We start from the raw sequence: 22,084 nt of genomic DNA on the forward strand, positions 1-22,084 counted from the left end.
GGATGTACATCTCATGAAGGAGAGCTCATGTTCTCCAGACACCAAGTTTTTAACAATCAAATAAGTGAAAATAACAGCATTAATGACCTCATTATTAGGGCAATACAATCCACCTCTATCTACCTTTCTTATAAGTTCATAGCTTTCATCACTTTCTATTACTGATAATGTTTTATCAAGCACTAAGTATGTTTTACGTGTTTCACGCCCCAGCTTCTTAAGAACAGCTCTGGCACAGTATCCTGACAAGTATGTGAAAACAGGCAAGTATTCCTGAACAGACTGAACTTGTTCTTCACTGAAATCCATTATGCTCTCAAAGTTTGATGGTGGTGGTAGGGTAATATCATCCAAACAATCACTTTCAAAAGAATCTAAATCCATGCCATCTTCACCAAGAGCATAGGATGAAATTTTCAAGGAAAGCTGGGTCTGAATTCTTAGCTTGGATTCAATTTCAAATACCTGTCTCAAAGATACCAAACACTGATATGCTGCCATAGTTCGATATTTTCCAAATCTTGCTTCTAGAGCATCTGTCTGTACCTTACCTGGCAAAAGAAATTTAAAATTCAGCTCCTCAGTGCAATACTTGGTCAGTTGTAGAAGGGCATGAGTGGTATGTGATATGGCCAAATGTGTATCACTGGATAATCCAAATGTACTACCAGAAATATGTTTCCATTTATCCAGCCATGATAGAAATCTTTATAAGTATCTGATATTTTCATTACTTGTGCTCGAGAGTGGTTTCAGCATTGCATCCTTAAAACGGATATCTTTACCAGGTGAGCTAATATTAACAATGTTCCACCATGTATAAATTAATTTAATGAATTTAGCAGTGGTCTCAAAACTTTCAATATGATGATGTTCCCCCAAGGCTAGCAAACCTTGGACAGTCATCCCACTGAAAACAATAAGTACAAGTTTGACATTTTGACGTTTTGTCACTCCAGGTTACTTGGAGAAAGAGACTTTAAATTAAGCTTATTGGCAAATTTTACTATCTGTGTACACTCTATGTCATGAAGTTTTTTAACTGAAGAGAATCTGGCCATACACAGCTGTGTGTTTTCTGAATCTGTTTCAAACTGGGGGTACATAATTGTCTGATCAGGATCTTTTTTATTAATCCAATTGTTTGTGACACACTTTAAAATGTGAACAGAATCTAAAACATAAAAAAAGAGGATGAGTGTCATCACAGGGGTGTTTGTACACAATTGACAGTTGAGGAGGGGAAGCAAAGAATGACATTGCCCTTCTGTTAACTGAATTGTTGTCACTAACAACACAGACTACCTTAAAACCTATTGCATGCAGTCTGGAAAATGTTTTCTTTATTACAGTGAAAAGTCCTTCACCATTTATATTTTTTACTGGAAGAATGTGGACTACATCTTTATATGAAGACAACAAACTCTGTATCGCAAAAACCTGAGCACTAGTTGCCACATTTTTAGATTTGAATGCAGCACCCAAAATGTTACCTCCTGTGAAGTCTAAATAAGGCTTCAAATGTATTTCACCTACATTAGTGAAACACGATCTGATTCACAAAGAAACTGGAATTTCTGTTTTATATACATCAGAAAATTGCCACCTAGCTGCTCAGCTGCTGGGTTTGTTTGAAAATCTGAACAGATTTTATGCAGGGTATTAGGATGAGGTAGCACAAGATACTGTGTACTTCTTATAACCTTATAAGCATATGGTGATATTGAAATTGGAATACTACAAATTATAATACAGTCTGTTGAGTATCTGTAATGGCTCTTGTGGACTCCCATTAGATTCAATTGCTCACATAAAAAATTATTTTGTTACTTTCACTCTCATCAAAATGTTTTGACATATCTTTCAAATAATCAGTAACGAATAGCAAGTGGTCTTTTCCAGTGCTACCATTGTTTTTCATAGTAAAGTTCTCCAAGTTATCAATAGTGTTAATTAAGTCATTTAAATGGTTTATAGTTAAAGAGAACTTTCTTGTACCAAGTTTTGAGATTACACTTTTACCTACATATAAAGACATACTCAGGTCAGAAGTCACCACAACACAACATAAAAGTGTAGGAATATCTTCAACATCTATTAGAACAAAAGTTATGGAACTTTCTGACTTTATCAGATGCCAGTCATTAGGCAGCTTGATATGCACTAAACACTTAACAAAACCATTAAAGTCCACAAAATGTCTTTCCTGTTCATACTGAGCATGAGTTGCTACACTCGCTGCAATAGCTATTTCTATTTTCTAGACGCTTTTGTCTCTCATCTCCACTTTCCCTCGAACAAGAAGCTGACGAAAGATAATTCGGACAGTTAGGCAGAATGGAAGTTGGAAGTGGCACAGAATATTTCTTCCCTGTGGAACTGTGGAAATATTCACTATGTTTCAGGTCTTCAGTGAAGTGGTGCTCGCAGACCTTAAAATAATGAGAAAATCTTTTATCAGCAACATGTAATAATCTCGAGGGGAACTAATGCTAACACATGGGATTAGTGTCATTTATCTTCAGATCAAATCGATTATTGTTCACTCGGTATTTCAGGTTAAAAGGCTAAAGCTATTCTTGCATAAGTAAATCACAGTTTTCCAGTGACTCAGTAATGTATGTAATTAGTTGATCTAGAGAAAGGCATCAAATCAATCGAATTCACGTTGTTAATGAACATCTAAAGAGCGTGCTACTTAAATATGTGATTAGCTGCTCCCGCTCTCTAAATTAAAGAACACACACCCTGAGACAATCTAACTGAATTGTAAAGAACCTGAGCTTACCTTCGATATCTGTGTAACCTGGAAATTTTCACGATGTGTTGCAGTTATCAATTTCTCCTGTAGTTCAGTGCTTTTAGGAAAAGAAAACACCGCTACTCGTGGCCCATTTTGGTAATTTCCTCTGCAACGTGGAACACAACACTTATACACCATTTCGAACGATTAAATCAAATCTCAGAGTTAAATGGAGATGTAATTTCGACGAATCAACCACTATACTTTGAAAGTAAACAGAACACAAGTTTTGTTTCCCGGGTAGGTTAGCCAACATAAACACAGACTTTCGAATTGCTTATAAAGGTAAATCCACACAAATTAAGCACAGAATCTCACGGTGCAGATTTCTTATCGCATATTGCTTTGTAAACGGCGCTACTTTTTCTTGCACTGCTTCATATACTCATTTTCTGTTAAACGAACAATGTATTCTACCGGTACCTTTTGTTGCATGGTTGGTATGGCTATTATATCCAGTTTTGACCACCAGCGGCGCTAGTTGTAGGAAAATCTGTCTTTCCACCACTGCCCTAGTGGAAGTGACGTCACTTGGCCTACTCGTCTTGACTGGGAGGCCTGTATGTTAGAAGGTGTTGTGCAAGGCCGGCAGCGGCGAGAGGTGACGTCACGCAGCAGGCTGCCGACAGTAGTAGGCGAGGGGGGGGGGGGGGGGACAGGAGGGTGTAGTGGCGAGGCGCAGCGTAGGATGGCCTCTTTGCACAAAACACCCTCCGCCACACACCGTAAAGTGGCGTGAGCTTTTGAGGTGCAAGTTGTAACTCACCTTTACTGCATTCTGCATCAAAATATAAATTATTACAACTTCGTGTTTAGATTTGATTGGTACGTGAGACATGTCGATAAGGAGTGATGTAACGAATTACGATTACGCAGATGAGAGTATACCGGTACATTCACGACGGCGAATTTCGTGTGCTTCATGTCGTTTGAAAGCGACGTTCCACACTGATACGGAAAGCACTGGGGCCACATATATATATATATATATATATATATATATATATATATATTGCCCCGTCACTATCAACAGACCACCATATATATATCTCCCCAGTGTTTTCCGTATCAGTGTGGAACGTCGCCTTCAAACGATATGAAGCACGCGAAGTGAGCCGTTATGAATGTACCGGTATACTCTCATCTGCGTAAAATGGGGGTTCCTATTACAAAAAACGCAGTTGATATCCGTTTGACTCATGGCAGCGCCATCTAACGGGCCAACCATAGCGCCATCTGGTTTCCCCCTTCAAGGTAGACGAGTTTCGTTCTTTATAGTTTTTTCGTTTGATGCTTATTTCGTGAGATATTTGGCCCGGTCACTATCAATGGACCACCCTGTATAATTGTTTACATCGTGGGATAGTTTGACAACACACATCGTACGATTTTTCGTTCCTGTATAGGTGCAGTGAAACAAGGTTTCCGTGTTTACCGACTCAGCTGCGGAACTCTGGAAATGAAGTGAACTGGCCGGGAGATGATCCTGTCCTGTGTTGCTCGGTCGGTAGAAGAAAGTCGTCCACTTCCACGCGAATCGGGCGATTTGCGCGGCGCTGAAGAAATGCTGAAGTCATGGGGGCGGCACAAACAGCCTGACCGCGAGAGAGAGAAATTACTAACTCGGCCGGGAATCGAAGCTGCGAACACTTCCGTACAAACTGTGAATGCGAGTCGCTGTAAGACCCGCTGTGTCGTGTGCTGTGTTGGGTTCACCTCGTCTCTTCACAGCTTTAAATTCTTGCCTTAGTTACCGCTTTAACAATGTCGCATTTTGTGTGACTTTTTTTTTGTGGGGGGGGGGGGGGGGCAAGATGTACAAAACAGTGCATCAAGAAACGTAGACGCGTAACAACAAAGTGCATATTCTGCTGGCCTGGAACCTCTTCCGCATAATAACGAATAATAAAATAACAAATGAAAGCTACGTAGCCAATGTCGCCGTCTGGCCTGACGCGACTCACCCCGTCTGACGTCACTGCAACACCACAGCACAGCACAGCAGTGCAGCGGCGTTCTAAAGACCATTAGTCCGTCACATCCTGAGTGTTCGCGCGACAAATGTTTGAAAAACTTGTTCTCTGCTCCAGATGCCACACATTTCGCTTACAGTTCTTCACAGCGGTCGTGGAACTGTGCTTGGTCACCCAAAATATGAGCAGAATGACTGAACATGTATCGAGGTGCGGCTTTCGCTAAACTACTCAAGTTATAGCCGATCTGGTCTTCCGTTTAATTGTTGTTGTTGTTGTTGTGGTCTTCAGTCCTGAGACTGGTTTGATGCAGCTGTCCATGCTACTCTATCCCGTGCAAGCTTCTTCATCTCCCAGTACTTACTGCAACCTACGTACTTCTCAATCTGCTTAATGTATTCATCTCTTGGTCTCCCTATATGATTTTTATCCTCCATTCTGCCCTCCAATGCTAAATTTGTGATCCCTTGATGCCTCAGAACATGCCCTACCAACCGGTCCCTTCTTCTAGTCAAGTTGTGCCACAAACTCCTCTTCTCCCCTATTCTATTCAGTACCTCCTCATTAGTTATGTGATATACCCATCTAATCTTCAGCATTCTTCTGTAGCACCACATTTCAAAAGCTTCTATTCTCTTCCTGTCCAAACTATTTATCGTCCATGTTTCACCTCCATACATGGCTACACTCCAGACAAATACTTTCAGAAACGACTTCCTGACACTTAAATCTATACTCGATGTTAACAAATTCCTCTTCTTCAGAAACGCATTCCTTGCCATTGCCAGTCTGCACTTTATATCCTCTCTACTTCGACCATCATCAGTTATTTTGCTCCCCAAATAGCACAACTCATTTACTACTTTAAGCGTCTCATTTCCTAATCTAATTCCCTCAGCATCACCCGACTTAATTCGACTACATTCCATGATCCTCGTTTTGCTTTTGTTGATGTTCATCTTGTATCCTCCTTTCAAGACACTGTCTGTTTAATTAGGATTTTTAAATGACGCGTGCAGCTACTTTTCCCTGTTACTTGGGGGTAGGCATGTGTTCCGAAGAATAACGAAAATATCAAAATGTCGAGATACAATTATAAACGAATCGTTATTGCGCGACTATTTTTACACGGTAACGATCGAACGAAAAGTAAAAATAAGAAATAGTGAAATATGGAGTAAATACCGTCACTTCACCGTACCATCACTTCAACTACAAAATGATAGTATACGTGTTAGTTGAAGGGAAAAGATATTGTCTACAGCCGGCTCCGACATATTGTGGTGTGCGTGGTTGCTGCATGTTATCCTGTTGAACAATTTGAGAAATGTTGAGAATGAGTTACGGGCTGCGTAGGCTTGCTTCTAGTGTCAGGGAGAGAGTATGATTGCACTGAATGTGTAACACTCTACGTCAAAAGAGATGAATGTCCAATACTCCTAGTGTATTGGAATAGTGTAATAGGGGGTCAGACAAACACACATTTATGAGACCATTTGGGGTGCTTGGCAGGAATGAGAGAGGAGAAAGAAACCAATAATTTGCCATAAAATTTCTGCTAGTATCAAGGAATATACTCGTCAACCACCAAACAGAAACAAATGTCAGCAGAGCCTCAGCTTGTCAGGGTGTGGACCACTGTTGTTTACTGTAACAGCCATTCCCAGTAACCACATACGCGCAAAGCAGAAACTCTGTGTGCTGTAGATAACGATTGTCTGTTGGAGCAAACGATTTAGAGTGCCGTGAGCACCCAAAGTCCACAATCATTTGTGGTATGCATTCCTGTCTCTGTCTTGCCCTACAGTTTTTACCCTCTAACCTATCTCTAGTACTATGGCAGTTATTCCCTGAAGCCTTCACTTATAACCTATTACACTGACCCTTGTATTGGTCACAGTTTTCCAAATATCGCTATCTTCACCTATTCTGCAGAGATGTGCCAGAGTTCCTCTATTAAGTATTCACCTAATTTGAACATCCTTGAATAGCATCACAGTTAGAATGTTCAGATTCCCCTCTTGTTTTTCCTGTAATTTATGATCCATTTTCATACAGAACTGTGCTCCAACCATACATTCAGATATGTCTTCCGCAAATCAAGACCTATCTTTGGTATCAGTAACTTTGTTTTGTGCAGAATCTCCTGTTGTCTCTGCTACATTACTCCTTATGACAATCACTATTTGTCCCTCAGCATAAATTGCCTTCACAGGTAGTAGAATCATTACACTTCGTATACTTTGTGCTCCTTAATTCTGACGTAAACTTTGCCACCAATGTTGTTTCTGCCGGTCGCCGATACTTTCCTCTTTCTTCTGTTCGCTAGTCCTAAATACAGTAATCATTCGACTGTTTATTACATTCACCAACTCTGGTGACTCTTTCTCACCTTCAGTGAACACAGAAATATCACCACTCAATTTCATTAACTAAATCATTTTCACCCTCAGTTTTAATTAAATTTCTAGAGATTTCTTCAATTCCGCCAATGATTCTGCAGTGTTTAGTCTGAAGATTTGTGGTGATGATCTGCATCGCTGTCTTTCATAGTCTTTAGCCCGAGTGCCAACTGGATCCTTTACGACAAGTTTAGCGTCCTCAAACTGATCCTCAGCTTTGTCTTCTCTCCTTTTGCATGTTATTATTATTATTATTATTATTATTATTATTATTGTCAGTAACTTGAATTCATGAGCTGTTCAGCTATCGCACTTGTTGGCACTTAGTCGCTTTTGTAGTGTCTGGATGGTCTTCCTCTGGCACTCTCTTGTTACGACTCCTGTCTCATGGATTACACAGACAAAAGTGGAAACTCCTTTGATTGCCATCTTCCACAACGATCATGTGAGTTCCGAAGGAAAGATAACTAACCATTCTGCTTTGTTTGTGTGTAAGTTTTCCAATTCGGCTTTCATCTCTTCTTCTGTCGCGTCGTCTGATACTTCCCCACACTCATAGAGGTCTTTAATGTACTGTGTTCTGCCATCTACTATCTCCTGCACATTGGACAGTGGAATTCCTTACGAACTCTTGTTGACACCTGTGCATTTAATTTCACTGAAGATTGTTCAGACTTCTCTGCATGCTGAATTTGTCCTTCCTATGTTCATTTTTTCTAATTCTTCTAGCAATGATGTTACTTTTACTTCCCTCAAATTTCGGATTCATTTCATTCCTTAGTGATCCATAATGCTGTATTCCTGTCTTGTCCTTTTTCTGTCCCTCAAACAGTTCAAATATTTTTTTCCATTTTCGAAGGGCTCTTCAGAGTTCTTCTCCTTGTACCTACATTTGTCTGTCAAACTGTTGTTATTGGCCTTTTCAGAGATGTCAACTGTTGTTCACCTGAGCTTCCAGCGATGGTATTCATTATCTCATTATCTAGAGCCTCATAGAAGTGAAAATTCCCATTCCATTCCTCGGTACTTCAGTATCCCATTTATTTACACATTGATTCCTCATGTCAATTCTCTTAAAATTCACTTCACTCATCTTTACTAACTTGTGATCTGACTGTACATCTGTTCCTGGGTACACCTTTATATTCAATACCTGATTCTGGAATGTGTGTGTGGTTGTGAAGTACTCCAGCTGGACACGTCTTTGCCAACTATGCCTCTGCCTCCCTCCCTAAGAGCCGATACACAGAAGCAGCCATACGAATGTCCCAGAATAAAGAGTGAAGGCTTGCAGCAAGTCCGCCACCCAGAAGCTTGTGGAACGTTGCAGGAGGGAGCACTTGTAACGGTAACACTGACCACCTTAAACGGCAATTGATGCTAATGGTAGATCTCTGTGAGGAATTTTTGAGAAGTGACTGTGAGATAACCTAATGGGAACAAAACAAACAGACTGAATTTGTTTCCGCAACAATCCAGTAGAGTATAACCAACAGTAACAGGTGGGTCAGAAGCAGACATTCTCTCATCACAAAAGCAAGTTGTTATAATATGTATTAATATCGGTCACTAGGCTACTTAGGCATTCGTGTGTCAAACAATATAATAAAGCAGAAGGCAGTGATAAGGCTAACATAACCTTCCATCACACACACACACACACACACACACACACACACACACACACACACACACACACACACTTTCTTTACATCTTCGCACACTAAAAAACAGAAGCCTAACCTTGCAGACAAATGTACTACTAACTTGGAAGTCATGTAAGAAATGGTCAGCGAAATAGCAAACGGTACAATGTGCCTCTCAACGACACGTACCTTAAATGAACTATATGCAGCAATTTATAGAACCAATCACCAACAAACATTAGTACTGCTATTAGTTTTATGGCAGGGCAGAACATCAAATGATTCTGGTTTAAATCAGGGGGTCTATTAATGAACACACCCTGTAACATCAGGGTCTATTTGCCTGTGCATTAACAAACTTGCATTAGAATAGCTAACATGGTAATTCCCCCACATGAAGGCCTTTAAACTTTCGTGGTTTAAAAGAAATGCTCATTAACAAAAGTACACATGTGTGTATGGGAAGTGGTAAGTATTCTCATCAACAATTGTTAAGTAAAGCACAACGAACTGTAACTCTTTAAATAACAAATATGCTTTGATAAGCAGTCTTTAAACCTTCTCAAAATATAGTTGGCTGTGCAAACGCCAACACAATATTAAAGTGAAATTCAAACACTCATGAAATGAACCGTGACAGAACTTCGCAATTTTGATCAGAGTGCATAAATGCTACAATTAATAATCTTTATAACTTCAAATCGATATTACTGTTTTTTTTTTTAACTAACAGCTTCAATATTTTCGGACAAATTTTCAAATAAGGCAAATTATTCAAGTAAATGACTGCAGATTGATTTAACGCTACTAAATCTCTCTATTGAAGAAGAATACCGCAGTGAGAGATCAGTAGTAGCGGCTGTGGCTCGCCAGCTAAATGGTAACGTGGCTGCTCTGTGCGGGGAACGCTGCATTAGTTCTAGGTTCTATACCCAGTAAAAGCCTGAACATTTTGTCTCCTCTTCACGTCATCTGTTACCAAGTTAGAGACTTCCACATCCAAAACCATTAAGGACATCTTAACTTAATCATCTTGAATCTCATCGCAGTTTCAGTTTAGTAGCCCATCGATCGAAAGGTGAAAAATTTAACAAACTATGACCATGTACACTATTTAAAATTATATTTTCCCTATTATACCGACACACATCTCAATTTTTTTGAATACGCAATTCCGTTGATTACTTGTGGCATTGAATAATTCCTTAGCTGTGTTTCTTTCTCCATTTATGGCGGGCGTTCTTGCCCACAGAGTAAAATTCATAATGCATGAGGTAACTGGCTCGTATGAAACTAGTGTGGGTAAAGAGAGATCAGTTATCCAAACTGTTTGTGAATACACACCCTTCGTAGCTGCGGCACTCTCTCCCACGTTTCACTGCGCTGTAATGCCGCTCGATATCGAGAAGGCTTTCTACAGGGTGAGCAACCAGTGCCTTCTGAAAACAATGGACTTTCCCCAGTGTTTTGCCAACATCATTGGTAGAATTTTGAAGAATTGCAGGTCGTCGGCAAATACGAACTTGCATCAGGTGCGAAGATGAGCAACGCTAAATCACGCATCGTGAATGTGGGGCGTGGAATATCTCTGCGAAACACGCGAGACCTCAATGTAGTCAACCATATGCAAATTCTGGGTTTCGACTACAGGTCTGTTATAAACCGTACTACAGCTGCCAACTCTAGGAAAACACTTGCCAGCGTGCCAGCTACTGACAAAGAAGATAGCGTGAGAAAACTTGATGACATACCATGGGCAGACTTTGCAAATATGTACATGGTCTGCAAAGTCAACTGTGAGGCACAGGTTGTACCCATTCCATGTGAAACACCAGCAACATTCCTCTCAGCTTTGGGCCATTGGGCCTTTTTGTAACTCGTGGTAATATTTTTAAGATAAAGTTTGACATCTTGACCGTCTCAGCCCGAAATGGGGTGTATGTGTGGGTGGGGGGGGGGGGGGGAGGGGAAGGAGGATTAAATCTCACCGACGTTGGGAGAAAGTCACAAGCTCTATTCATGTGTTGCACATACTAGCTGTGGAAGAAGACACCCTCGGCCCTCATGTCCCACTTAGCAGGCGAAACTACTCCCACTGTCTTGCATCCACCCGTAGATGTGTGGCACGTCCCCAATGGCTTTTATCATTTTGAACAATTTCGATTCGAACTCAGTTACACTCAAACCAGAGGTTTTCCCGTCGAATATGGTAAGACTTAAGAACATGTACGTCGAGTTGATGAGAAGCAAAAGCAGAAACGTGACTGTACAAAAGTGCTCGCACTGCAACTGCAAGGCCATTTGCACCAACATAGGCACCCTTCACCTACCAACAAATGTGAAAACTACTCGGTACAGGAAAGTAGAGACCACAGCGAAACTTCATGCAATGCATCTGGGTGATTGGCCAATTCGGGAGAATTGTGACCTGGCAGACACCGAAGAACACAGGTTTGTGTGCGCCGAAGTGAAGGACATCTGACGAGTTATCAGACAACGGGTAGCCACAGTAAAACGAGCACTGCGCACAATATGTTGCCTTCCAGTTTTTTGAATCCTAGCGACGTCCCATACCCATTTACAGTGAAGAAATGCTGCAAACTGGCTAAAAGGACAAACAACGTATTACCTCGTAACGGAAGAAAACAAAACGGGCGGACGTTGGATGGGGCGCCGCACGCACGCCGGGCACAAGCGGAGCACGGGGCGGCGAAGAACTACGAGAGAAACTTCGCAAAATTTTTTCAGTTAATATAGTTACGTGAAACAGTATGCAAAGTGACTAAAAAACGACGTAAAGACAAGAACAACATAATGAATCGTCCTTAAGCTCTTTTGTCTTAAACGGTATTTTTTACCGGTTAATTTACTTCTTTTTAAGGGAATAGAAATCTTCACTAAAATACGTAGGTCAGAAGCACCCTATTTTGTGTTGGAATCTCGGAGCAAAAATTTATCCTCACGACAGAAGTCATGGTACTTTTTGCTACATTTAATTTTACTTTTTTTCCGAATGCCAGAACTACTTTTAACCAGAATAAGGGACTGAAGGTGGTAGGGGTCAAATACAGGGATCGAAAGGCTATTTACAATTTGTACAGAAACCAGATGGCAGTTATAAGAGTCGAGGGCCATGAAAGGAAAGCAGTGGTTGGGAATGGAGTGAGATAGGGTTGTAGTCTCTCCCCGATGTCATTCAATCTGTATCTTGAGCAAGCAGTAAAGGAAACAAAAAAAAATAAATTCGGAGTGCTTATTAGAATCCATGGAGAAGAAATAAAAACTTTAAGGTTCGCCGATGACATTGTAATTCTGTCAGAGACAGCAAAGGACCTGGAAGAGCAGCTAAGCGGAATGGGCAGTGTCTTGAAAGGAGGATATAAGATGAACATCAACAAAAGCAAAACGAGGATATTGGAATGTAGTCGAATTAAGTCGGGTGATGCTGCGGGAATTAGATTAGGAAATGAGACGCTTAAAGTAGTATAGGAGTTTTGCTATTTGGCGATCAAAATAACTGATGATGGTCGAAGTAGAGAGGATACAAAATGTAGACTGGCAATGGCAAGGAAATCGTTTATGAAGAAGAGAAATTTGGTAACATCAAGTATAGATTTAAGTGTCAGGAAGTCGTTTCTGAAAGTATTTGTATGGAGTGTCGCCATATATGGAGGTGAAACATGGACGATAAATAGTTTGGAAAAGAAGAGAATAGAAGGTTTCGAAATGTGGTGCTACAGAAGAATGCTGAAGATTAGATGGGTAGATCACATAACTAATGAGGAGGTATTAAATAGAATTGGGGAGAAGAGAAATTTGTGGCACAACTTGACTAGAAGAAGGGATCGGATAGTAGGACATATTCTGAGGCATAAAGGGATCACCAATTCAGTATTGGAGGGCAGCACGGAGGGAAAAATCGTAGAGGGAAAACAAGAGATGAATGCACGAAACAGGTTCAGAAGGATGTAGGTTCCAGTAGGTACTGGGAGATGAAGAAGCTTGCACAGGATAGAGTAGCATGGAGAGCTGCATCAAACCAGTCTCTGGACTGAACACCACCACAACAACAACAACAAGGGACTGATTTCTTCTGTTCTGCGTTACATTCATCATTACTCCAAGTATCAGGAATCGCAGCACGCAGCTTCCAGCGAGTGGAGTACTCAGATACAGCAGAGGACCAACTTCCCCAATAAGCTTCGGGAACTGATGCATTGGATGACTGAGAAGATACTGCGAAATAAATCGGAAAGCAAAGCGTCGTGAACACGGACTTCAAGCCGTTGCTCACAGCTGAGATGATTGTGTGTGGACATGGTCTTCTGGAGGAAGTATTAAAAATAAAAAAATTTAAAAATCGTACACGAAAATAAAGGATCGCCTCGGTGACAGGTGTGGGGGAGGAGTCATGGCCAGGCCTCCTCGCCCCCGCCTGCCTGCCTGCATGGTGCTGACCAGCGCCTTCCTGAACAAGAAAGTCAGAACATCACAAGGAAAGCGGACAGCTGAGACAGCATGGCGGATGGGCCTCTGGGTTCTTCACCTGTGCCCCCTTTATCGCCACCTGCCTGACACTGACGCCCTAAAAAATTAAAAAATAAAGCTTTGGCACGGAAGATATCGTGTAGAGAAAGGGATGGTGTAGTGGCTAAAAAATAAAATGGAAAAAAGTGGTTAAGGTGGCCAGTTTTAGTCTGCACTTAGTGGGTTCGAATCCTGTCACTTCCATTAATTTTAATTCGTGCTAAAAGTTGTTAGTTAAAGAAGTTCAAATGATTCTAGCTACGTGTGCCGAAGTTCTGTGTTTGTTTCTCACGTCAGGCAATCTTTTTTTATCAAGCAGAAGCAGCATCTCCCCCATCTCTGGTAACCTGGAGGAGAGTCGGTATAGATTGGACCCTGACAGTGGAGGAAGTCATGCCAGGTCGAAACTCTGTCAGCAGTTACCTTTCTTACGCGGTATTTTTTTTATCAATGAGTCAATCGCCGTGCAAGGTCACAGGGCACTTGACTCTTACTGTAATTGAGCTTGAGATATGGAAAATATTGGTGCCGCATTCAAATCTCCATTTTCGTCACGTCTGAGCCCTTTGAGATGATACATTTCCTTCGTTTCATTGTTTCGTCATGTGTACAAAGTCCACAAGACCTCCACAAGCCACATGTCTGGGTTGGAATCCTGGCCTGTCATTACAAGTTGCAACGTGCGCGCATTAAACTACATGTGACAAATTATTGTTAATGATTCTCTGGGCTTTGTCAACAATAATGTTTAGACTCCCAAGTCAGACACGAAAATTTTCGTCATATCATGTAAGGCTTATGCCGCTCCTAGCTCCTCGTGAAAAAGAATTCGATAGTCAACGTGTCTTTGTATATAGTCAACAACGAAGTGTGTAATGTTCGATTCGTAGTAAGCACAGAAATTTTCGTCATGTTATTTAGAATTCAGACGTGTAAATATTTCGCTGCTGTTGAAGTAAGCCAACATGCAACGTCTACACGTGACAAGAAGTGAATGTAGTGGGGTGCAGGGTTCGAATCCTGGTAAAGCAAAACATTTTCGTCTTGTCATTTCAGTTTATCATCTCGCCACTGGTAAAAAATGACGCTTTCTAATGTTTGATTGTGCTTACTTAACTAAGTCCTGGGTTCGAATCTCTGGTCGACAGAAAACTTTGTCATATGATATATTTCTGCCGTTTCATTGTTTCCTCACGTCTGCAAAGTCATCAAAAAATTCACAAGAGGCACATGTTTGGGTTCGAGTCCTGGCGTATCATTTCACACATGAGCACTCTTTCTCACTTGTGAAACCATCGTTATGATATTTCATGTTATTGGTAACAGGAATAGTAGCTGATGGATTGTATTTGGAGAGCGTACTGCAGAAACAAAATTTCGTCATACAATTTCAAGGTGAAAATTGCTTTTCCATGTGTCGTTTATTGCAATAAATTTGCGTTTACAAGTGTAATGGCTGTGTAATCTCTAACTCCATATGTTCTGGTATTTGTATCATCGTAGTATTAATTTCCATCTAGACTGGTAGTCACACAGAGCAGTTGTCTCTTGTGTTCTCTTGCAGTAACCATGTGGTATAATGAAACAACTGTACCCAAAAGGAGCAGAGGATCTGTGTTATGTGGATTGCCTACAAATCAAGTGAAACACAATTCTGGTCATTCGGGTAGTTTTGAGTATGATAGTACATGTTAGATGAAAGTGCATTTGCTATCAGGCCCACCAAATCTGACACACACACACACACACACACACACACACACACACACACACACAAATTTTTTATGGGAACAGAGTTACCAGTTTGGTGTTTTTTTATATCTGAACAATTCTGTGTGTGTGTGTGTGTGTGTGTGTGTGTGTGTGTGTGTGTGTGTGTGTGTGTCTGCCTCTCTGTCTGTCAGAAACTTTCAGTACTTGGTGAGTCTTTGACAAGAAATGGACCGATAATTGGACTGTTTTTTTTTTTTTTTTTTGTGGGATATGAGGAGAGTGACTTCGAAAACCAGGAGATGGGATTCTTCTTGAGTGTGATATCTGGTAGTTAAGCTGCAGACAGAGTAGTAGTATTAGATGCAACAAGGCTGTTCTGTAGTGGAGGTGAGCAACTGGTTAGCTACAGCGTACTGAGATCAAAGGAGCTGACTTCCAGGAATGAGTGTGACAAAATGTGACAACGTAATTCTTTCAGAGATTGTACAATGGTATTTGTAATTGATGATGAGAAAAGATTTTTTTTATGATGGAAGTAGAACAGATTTACTGTAGCTTAACAGACGCAGAGTTGCGCACTGTTTTGTATTGCAGGAGGAGAGATACGGTAGGTTTGTTTCAGGACAGATTAGTATTCACTGCAGTTGTGTTGTCTCGTGTGGCAGTTTTACTCATTATGTGTGATGTGTGTTTGTAGCAGAGAGTGGAAATTTGTGTGTTTTGTGCAGGAGGCTCCCCGCAGAGCAGAGAGGCAGGAGGCTGATCCTGGTGACTGAGCAGGGAGCAGTGGGGGAGATGAGGGCGCTGCTCGCCGTGGGGGACAACGTGGGGGCGAGGGGTGGGGCGAGGGGGTGGACTGCCCTGCACGTCGCAGCATCCAGGGGAGACGTCGAGGCGACAGGGCTGCTGGTGGATGCGGGGGCGGCTGTGGACGCCAGGATCACCTGGCAGCAGTGGACACCTCTGTGCGTGGCTGCGGAGAGGGACAGAGCCACTGTGGCGCGGCTGCTGTTGCGGGCTAACGCCGATCACAAGGCCAGGGATGGCAGTGGGTGGACGCCGCTGCACTTGGCTGCACGCTGTGGCAACGCAGAAGTGGCGGCTGCCCTGCTCCAGGTGGGGGCCGAAAGGGATGCCACGACTGGTGACAGTGGGGCCACAGCAGTGGACCTCGCCAGGGAGAACAAGGACAGTCGGCTGATGGAGATGCTGTCATGAGGCAGCCAGTCCAACAAACTCTCTGCAAAAAAAAACTGAAACAACTTCTCCAGTAACAATTTGCATCTTTCTTCAATAAACAATTCAAAAATTCAATCCTACTGTCACTGACTAATTTTCCCCTCCTTGAGTAGCTCACAAAAAACGTCTCGAGTACACTTCTAGACTAAATTTTACAAAAGTCAACAGTTCATTGTGAACAAACACAACTGATCTATAATATCTAATCGCCGAAAAGTATTTCACATCAGGCTATTCTAATTTGCAACATACTGAGATCATTCCTATATCAGTTCTATCACCAGAATTTTCGCTTCTGATACCAGAAGCAATTTACATCAATTTACTTCAGCATTTTCAACAAATATTGTACTCTGCCGTACCTCCTGCGTTTAATAACAATGGGATATTAGTAGCAATATTCACACTACATCACATGCCCATCATCTGGAACAATACAGTCAGTCCACATTTAACTAAACACAATAAGAGCACAACCTCACACCTCTCAGTTCCCACACAGCTGTAACGCTGCTCTTGCAAAACACGCCACCACCTACCAGACGACGTGGACCTTTACTCTGACTTTAGAGAGTAATGCAGTTGATTTACCCACTCTCTCTTCCACATTCCCCTCCTGTCGGTATGCCCTGCACTTGTAGACCACTTCGTTTATGAAGACACAAAAGATCCATTTTGATTGTAACGGAAAGCAGTCACCAGATACAGGAAATTAGTTGGAAAGCAACGATGCCACATACACTATGTAGAGGAAATCCTGTCCCTATCCTATTTTTGTCTGTACTTTACATAAAAGATTGCAACTACCAAAGTAATTCTAATTGTATTCGAGACAGAACCCTGAGGCCCAAATTTCAGCACATGAAAGCAATTTCACAATGACGCACACGAATCTCGACACTCATCAGTCACGATGGTGCAGCTGAGATGGCAACGCAAGTCGTGGAACTGCAGGTAATAAAATTACATTTACTTTGATTCATACACCGAGCCAATAAGTATAATGAAGACTGTATGCCTATCGAGTCAATTACTATTACGTTACTCAAGTCTCTTATTTCTGACTCCACAGTTTCTCTGACTTTAAACAGCTTTTAAGTCGGAATAATTCGTCTGTACTTTTTAAATAAGCAGCTATTCCATATCGCTGCAGGTACCAACGGCAGGGCCAGCACTACACTTTCTGGACTGTGAGTAAATGTTGCTGGGCCCCTCCTCCAAATTTATTTTAAACTCCTTAATATGGATAACGTCAGAAAGTGTTAATGCAAAAGATCAGTCAATGGCTTCTTCTTAAGAAACTATAACTCTCACAGTATGCATAACTGTACTTTCTCCCCACCTTTTTTGGAAGCTTAAACTTCTATAATCCAGATATAATGCAATGAGTGCATAAATTCTGATCCTGTTGCGATCGTAGCTGATCCAACATGCCGCTCTTGCCCCACTGTCGTTCTGTAACAGTTATCAACTCTTGCAAGAAAGCTCAGATATACTCTGCGTGGGCGACGGTAACACGCAAAGTGCAGAACAATCCATAAGGCAGTCACTGTACTTTGCAGTACGTCACTGAAACTGTACTTACGAAGAGCATCGAGAAAGCGCAGAAGTGGCTCAGACACAAAATTGCCTTCACAAATCTTTTTTAACAGCAAAATTTCTTCTCTCAGACCCTCCTCATTAACATCTACACTGTAGAAAAATTCGTCGTTTTCCACAAGCTGTGGGTCTGGAGAATCGTGTTCGCTTACATAGTTCCACAGGAAACGGAATGTGTCCTCGTTGTATGTGGCTGCACACGGTACACTTAAGTTTCCTGCAGCTGTGTAATAACGTGGGAAACAGTTAGCTGAAAACTGTTCTTCGAGCTCTTCAATATCAATACTTACACTCTGCAATTTCACATTCATGCTATTAAATCTCTGTACTATGCATTTCCAAACTGTCAACAGGAATACTGGTTCAGTAAAACTGAAGCCTCATTTCACGCTAGTGATTTCTCACAGGGATTATATTGGTAACATGCGTGAGAGCAATTTTCATTTGGACTGTTCTGCCGACCAATGTTTCTTTGATAAACTTTTGATTGCTTCCGGTTTAATGAAAGAAAGAAGTTAAACCCAGCGTTGTGTGGAACCAGTGGAACAATTACAAAAGTTTTGCACTAAGTTGAAAAATGAACGCGCCTTCTGACAACAGCTTGGAACTGTGGTGTCAACTAAATTCAAAGAATGTGCTGCACGAGTCACAGAATGCACACTCTGATGTCGCTACTAATTGCGTGCCTGAGAACCTGTGAAAGCTCGTGACGAATTTCTAGCGCCGCTGTCCTCAAGAGTCAGGAGTATTAACGGGATTTGTGGACAGGACTTTCAGTACGGCCTCAGCTAGGTTTCCAGACTTGTGACTCCTGGGTTTAGTAACAAGAAAAGCAAACGTTCAACACGCTCACCATTCTCGTTCACATACCTCAGTACGAAAGGTAATTGATCAATATGTGAAATGTCAACAGTACATCTACATCTACATGGTTGTTTTGTTGTAGTCCTCAGTCCAGAGACTAGTTTGATGCAGCTCTCTATGTTACTCTGTCCTGTGCAAGCTTCTTCATCTCCCAGTACCTACTGCAACCTACATCCTATTCATCTCTTGGTCTCCCTCTACGATTTTTACTCTCCACACTGCTCTCGAATACTAAATTGGTGCTCCCTTGAAGCCTCAGAACATGTCCTACCAACCGATGTCTTCTTCTAGTCAAGTTTTGCCACAAATTCCTCTTCTCCCAAATTCTATTCAGTACTTCCTCATTAGTTACGTGACCTACCCATCTAATCTTCAGCATTCTTCTGTAGCACCACATTTCGAAACCTTCTATTCTCTTCTTTTCCAAACTATTTATCGTCCATGTTTCACCTCCATATATGGCTACACTCCATACAAATACTTTCAGAAAAGACTTCGTGACGCTTAATTCTATACTCGATGTTAGCTAATTTCTCTTCTTCAGAAACGCTTTCCTTACCGTTAGCAGTCTACATTTTATATCCTCTCTACTTCGACCATCATCAGATAGTTTGCTCCCCAAATATCAAAAGTCATCTACTACTTTAAGTGTCTCATTTCCGAACCTAATTCCCCCCCATCACCCAAATTAATTCGACTACATTCCGTTATCCTCGTTTTGCTTATGTTGGTGTGCATCCTATATCCCCCTTTCAAGACACTGTCCATTCCGTTCAACTGCTCATCCAGGTATCTACATGGATACTCTGAAAACACTTAAGTGCCTGGCAGAGGGTTCATCGAACAACTTTCACAATAATTATCCATTATTCCACACAGCGGCCAGAAAAAACGAACACTACATCTATTTGTACGATCTCTGATTTATTGTTCTGTAGGGCGGGCTACCACAGCCAAGCGTCGACATTTTCCCAAAGAAAATTCCGCACTGGCTGTATGAATGAAATGGTTCAAATGGCTCTGAGCACTATGGGACTTAACATCTGTGGTCATCAGTGCCCTAGAACTGAGAACTACTTAAACCTAACCAACCTAAGGACATCACACACATCCATGCCCGAGGCAGGATTCGAACCTGCGACCGTAGTGGTGACGCGGTTTCAGACTGAAGCGCCTAGAACCGCATGGCCACACCAGCCGGCCCACATGTATGAATGATTTTTATTAAATCTGCGACTGGTTTCGCACCACTTATCGGTACATCCTCAGGCAATCTCTACAAAAAATAATAGAATAAGAGCTCATATAAACTATTCGGTCCCCCAATTCTGAGATATAAATTGAACTTTTAAACAACCAGTTTTTTGAATGAAACAAGAAAGTACTCACATACGCTATTTATGACATGGTAATGTTGAACTGCCACGCGGCTCCTCTCAGCTTGCACAGTAACTTCTGATATGTTTACATGGCCCTAATTCCACTGTTTGTTCATGCTATTGTTTGCGCTCTTTGTCGTCCGAGTGTAGGGGAGTTTTATCACCATCGTATTTTATTTTTAGTTTTAGGTCATTCCCACTCCCATCACTCAAAAAAAATTTAAAAAAGGTTTTTAAATTTTAACTACCGCTTTCACGAGATGACGGTATATTGGACGTGAATGGTGGGGAGTGGCTACAGGGCAATGTTCAACGTTACCATGTTATAAATAGCGTATTTGAGTACTTTCTTGTCTCATTCAAAAAACTGGTTGTTTAAAAGTTCAATTTGTACCTCAGAATTGGGGGATCGAATAGTTTATATGAGCTCTTATTATAGTATTTTTTGTACAGATTGGCTGAGGATGCACCGATAAGTGGTGCGAAACCGGTCGCAGATTTAATAAAAAGCCGGGCGATGGTGGCCGATCGGTTCTAGGCGCTTCAGTCTGGAACTGAGCGACCGCTACGGTCGCAGGTTCGAATCCTGCCTCGGGTATGGATATGTGTGATGTCCTTAGGTTAGTTAGGTTTAAGTAGTTCTAAGTTCTAGGAGACTGATGACCTGAGATGTTAAGTCCCATAGTGCTTAGAGCAATTTGAAATTTAATAAAAATCATTGATACAGCCACTGTGGAATATTCTTTTGAAAAAAGATCTCTGATCTCCCTTATTTCTCCCTATGTAGGTCGGCGTCAACAAAATATTTTCCCACTTGGAGGATAAAGTTGGTGATAAATATTTCGTGAGAAGATTCCGCCGCAAGGAAAAACGCCTTTGTCTAAATGATGTCCACACCATATCCTGTATCCTGTCAGTAAAACTCTCACCCATATTTCACGATAATACAAAACGTGCTACTCATCTTTGGACTTTCTCTATGTACTTCGTTAATCCTATCTGGTTAAGGGTCCCACACCACGCAGCAGTACTCTAAAGGAGGACGGACAGGTGTAGTGTAGGCAGTCTCTTTAGTAGATATGTTGCATCTTCTGAGTGTTCTGCCAATAAAACGTTGTCATTGGTTATCCTTCCCCACAACATTTTCTTTGCACTGTAAGTTGTTCGTAATTGTAGTTCCTAAAGTCGAGCCGATATATGATGATCCCTGGTGTTTTGGCCTAACTGTAGGTATTTAGTTGAATTTACAGCCTTTACATTAGTGTGTAACCGAAGTTTAACGGATCCCTTTTAGCACTCATAGTTTTCATTATTTAAGCTCGATTGCCAATTTTCGTACCATTTAGATATCTTTTTTAGATCGTTTTGCAATTTGTTTTGATCTTCTGATAACTTTACTAGTTGATAAACGACAGCATCAATTGCAAACAACCTAAGACGGCTGCTCAGATTGTCTCCCAGATCGTTTATATAGATAAGCAACGGCAGAGGGCCTGTAACACTTCTCTGGGGAATGCCATGAATTAACTTCTGGTTTACTCAATGACTTTCTGTCAGTTACTGCGAACTGTGACCTCTCTGACAGGCAATCACGAATGCAGTCACATAACTGAGACGATATTCCATAAGCACGCAATTTCACTGTAAGTGTCTTGCGTGGCACAGTGTCAAAGGCCTTCTGGAAATCTAAAAATAAGGATTCAATTTGAAATTCCTTGTCAATAGCACTCAACACTTCGTGTGGGTAAAGAGTTGTGTTTCACAAGAACGATGTAGAATCTACTATTATAGAGCAATATTTGGCCTGTTTGATATCACATACGCTAACCTTTTTTTGAAGAGATATGAAGTGATGGAAGTGAATGGGGTAACCAAATCAAGACAACCTGTAAATGAAGAATGTAAGATTAAATACTGTGTTTATGATGAAGAACTGAGT

The 22,084-nt window shown here is 41.4% G+C and overlaps 1 protein-coding gene across 1 annotated transcript; it reads left to right on the forward strand.

Annotated features, from left to right (window-relative positions):
- The first annotated feature begins 628 nt into the window (after positions 1–628).
- LOC126427178 (ankyrin repeat and protein kinase domain-containing protein 1-like) lies at positions 629–16,282 on the forward strand. The gene is made up of 2 exons (XM_050089404.1): positions 629–788; positions 15,762–16,282. Exons 1-2 carry the CDS (start codon positions 629–631, stop codon positions 16,280–16,282), a joined length of 681 nt encoding a protein of 226 aa, XP_049945361.1.
- Positions 16,283–22,084: the final 5,802 nt, after the last annotated feature.

Source organism: Schistocerca serialis, chromosome 11 (assembly GCF_023864345.2).
Source record: "Schistocerca serialis cubense isolate TAMUIC-IGC-003099 chromosome 11, iqSchSeri2.2, whole genome shotgun sequence".
Taxonomy (NCBI): Eukaryota; Metazoa; Arthropoda; class Insecta; order Orthoptera; family Acrididae; genus Schistocerca; species Schistocerca serialis.

Bases quoted from the DNA above. Each gene is read 5' to 3' on its own strand.
- LOC126427178 (XM_050089404.1), top strand. From the start codon at position 629: ATGGCCAAATGTGTATCACTGGATAATCCAAATGTACTACCAGAAATA. The intron at 789-15,761 runs GTGAGCTAATAT...GTGTGTTTGTAG, and splicing joins AAAACGGATATCTTTACCAG to CAGAGAGTGGAAATTTGTGT.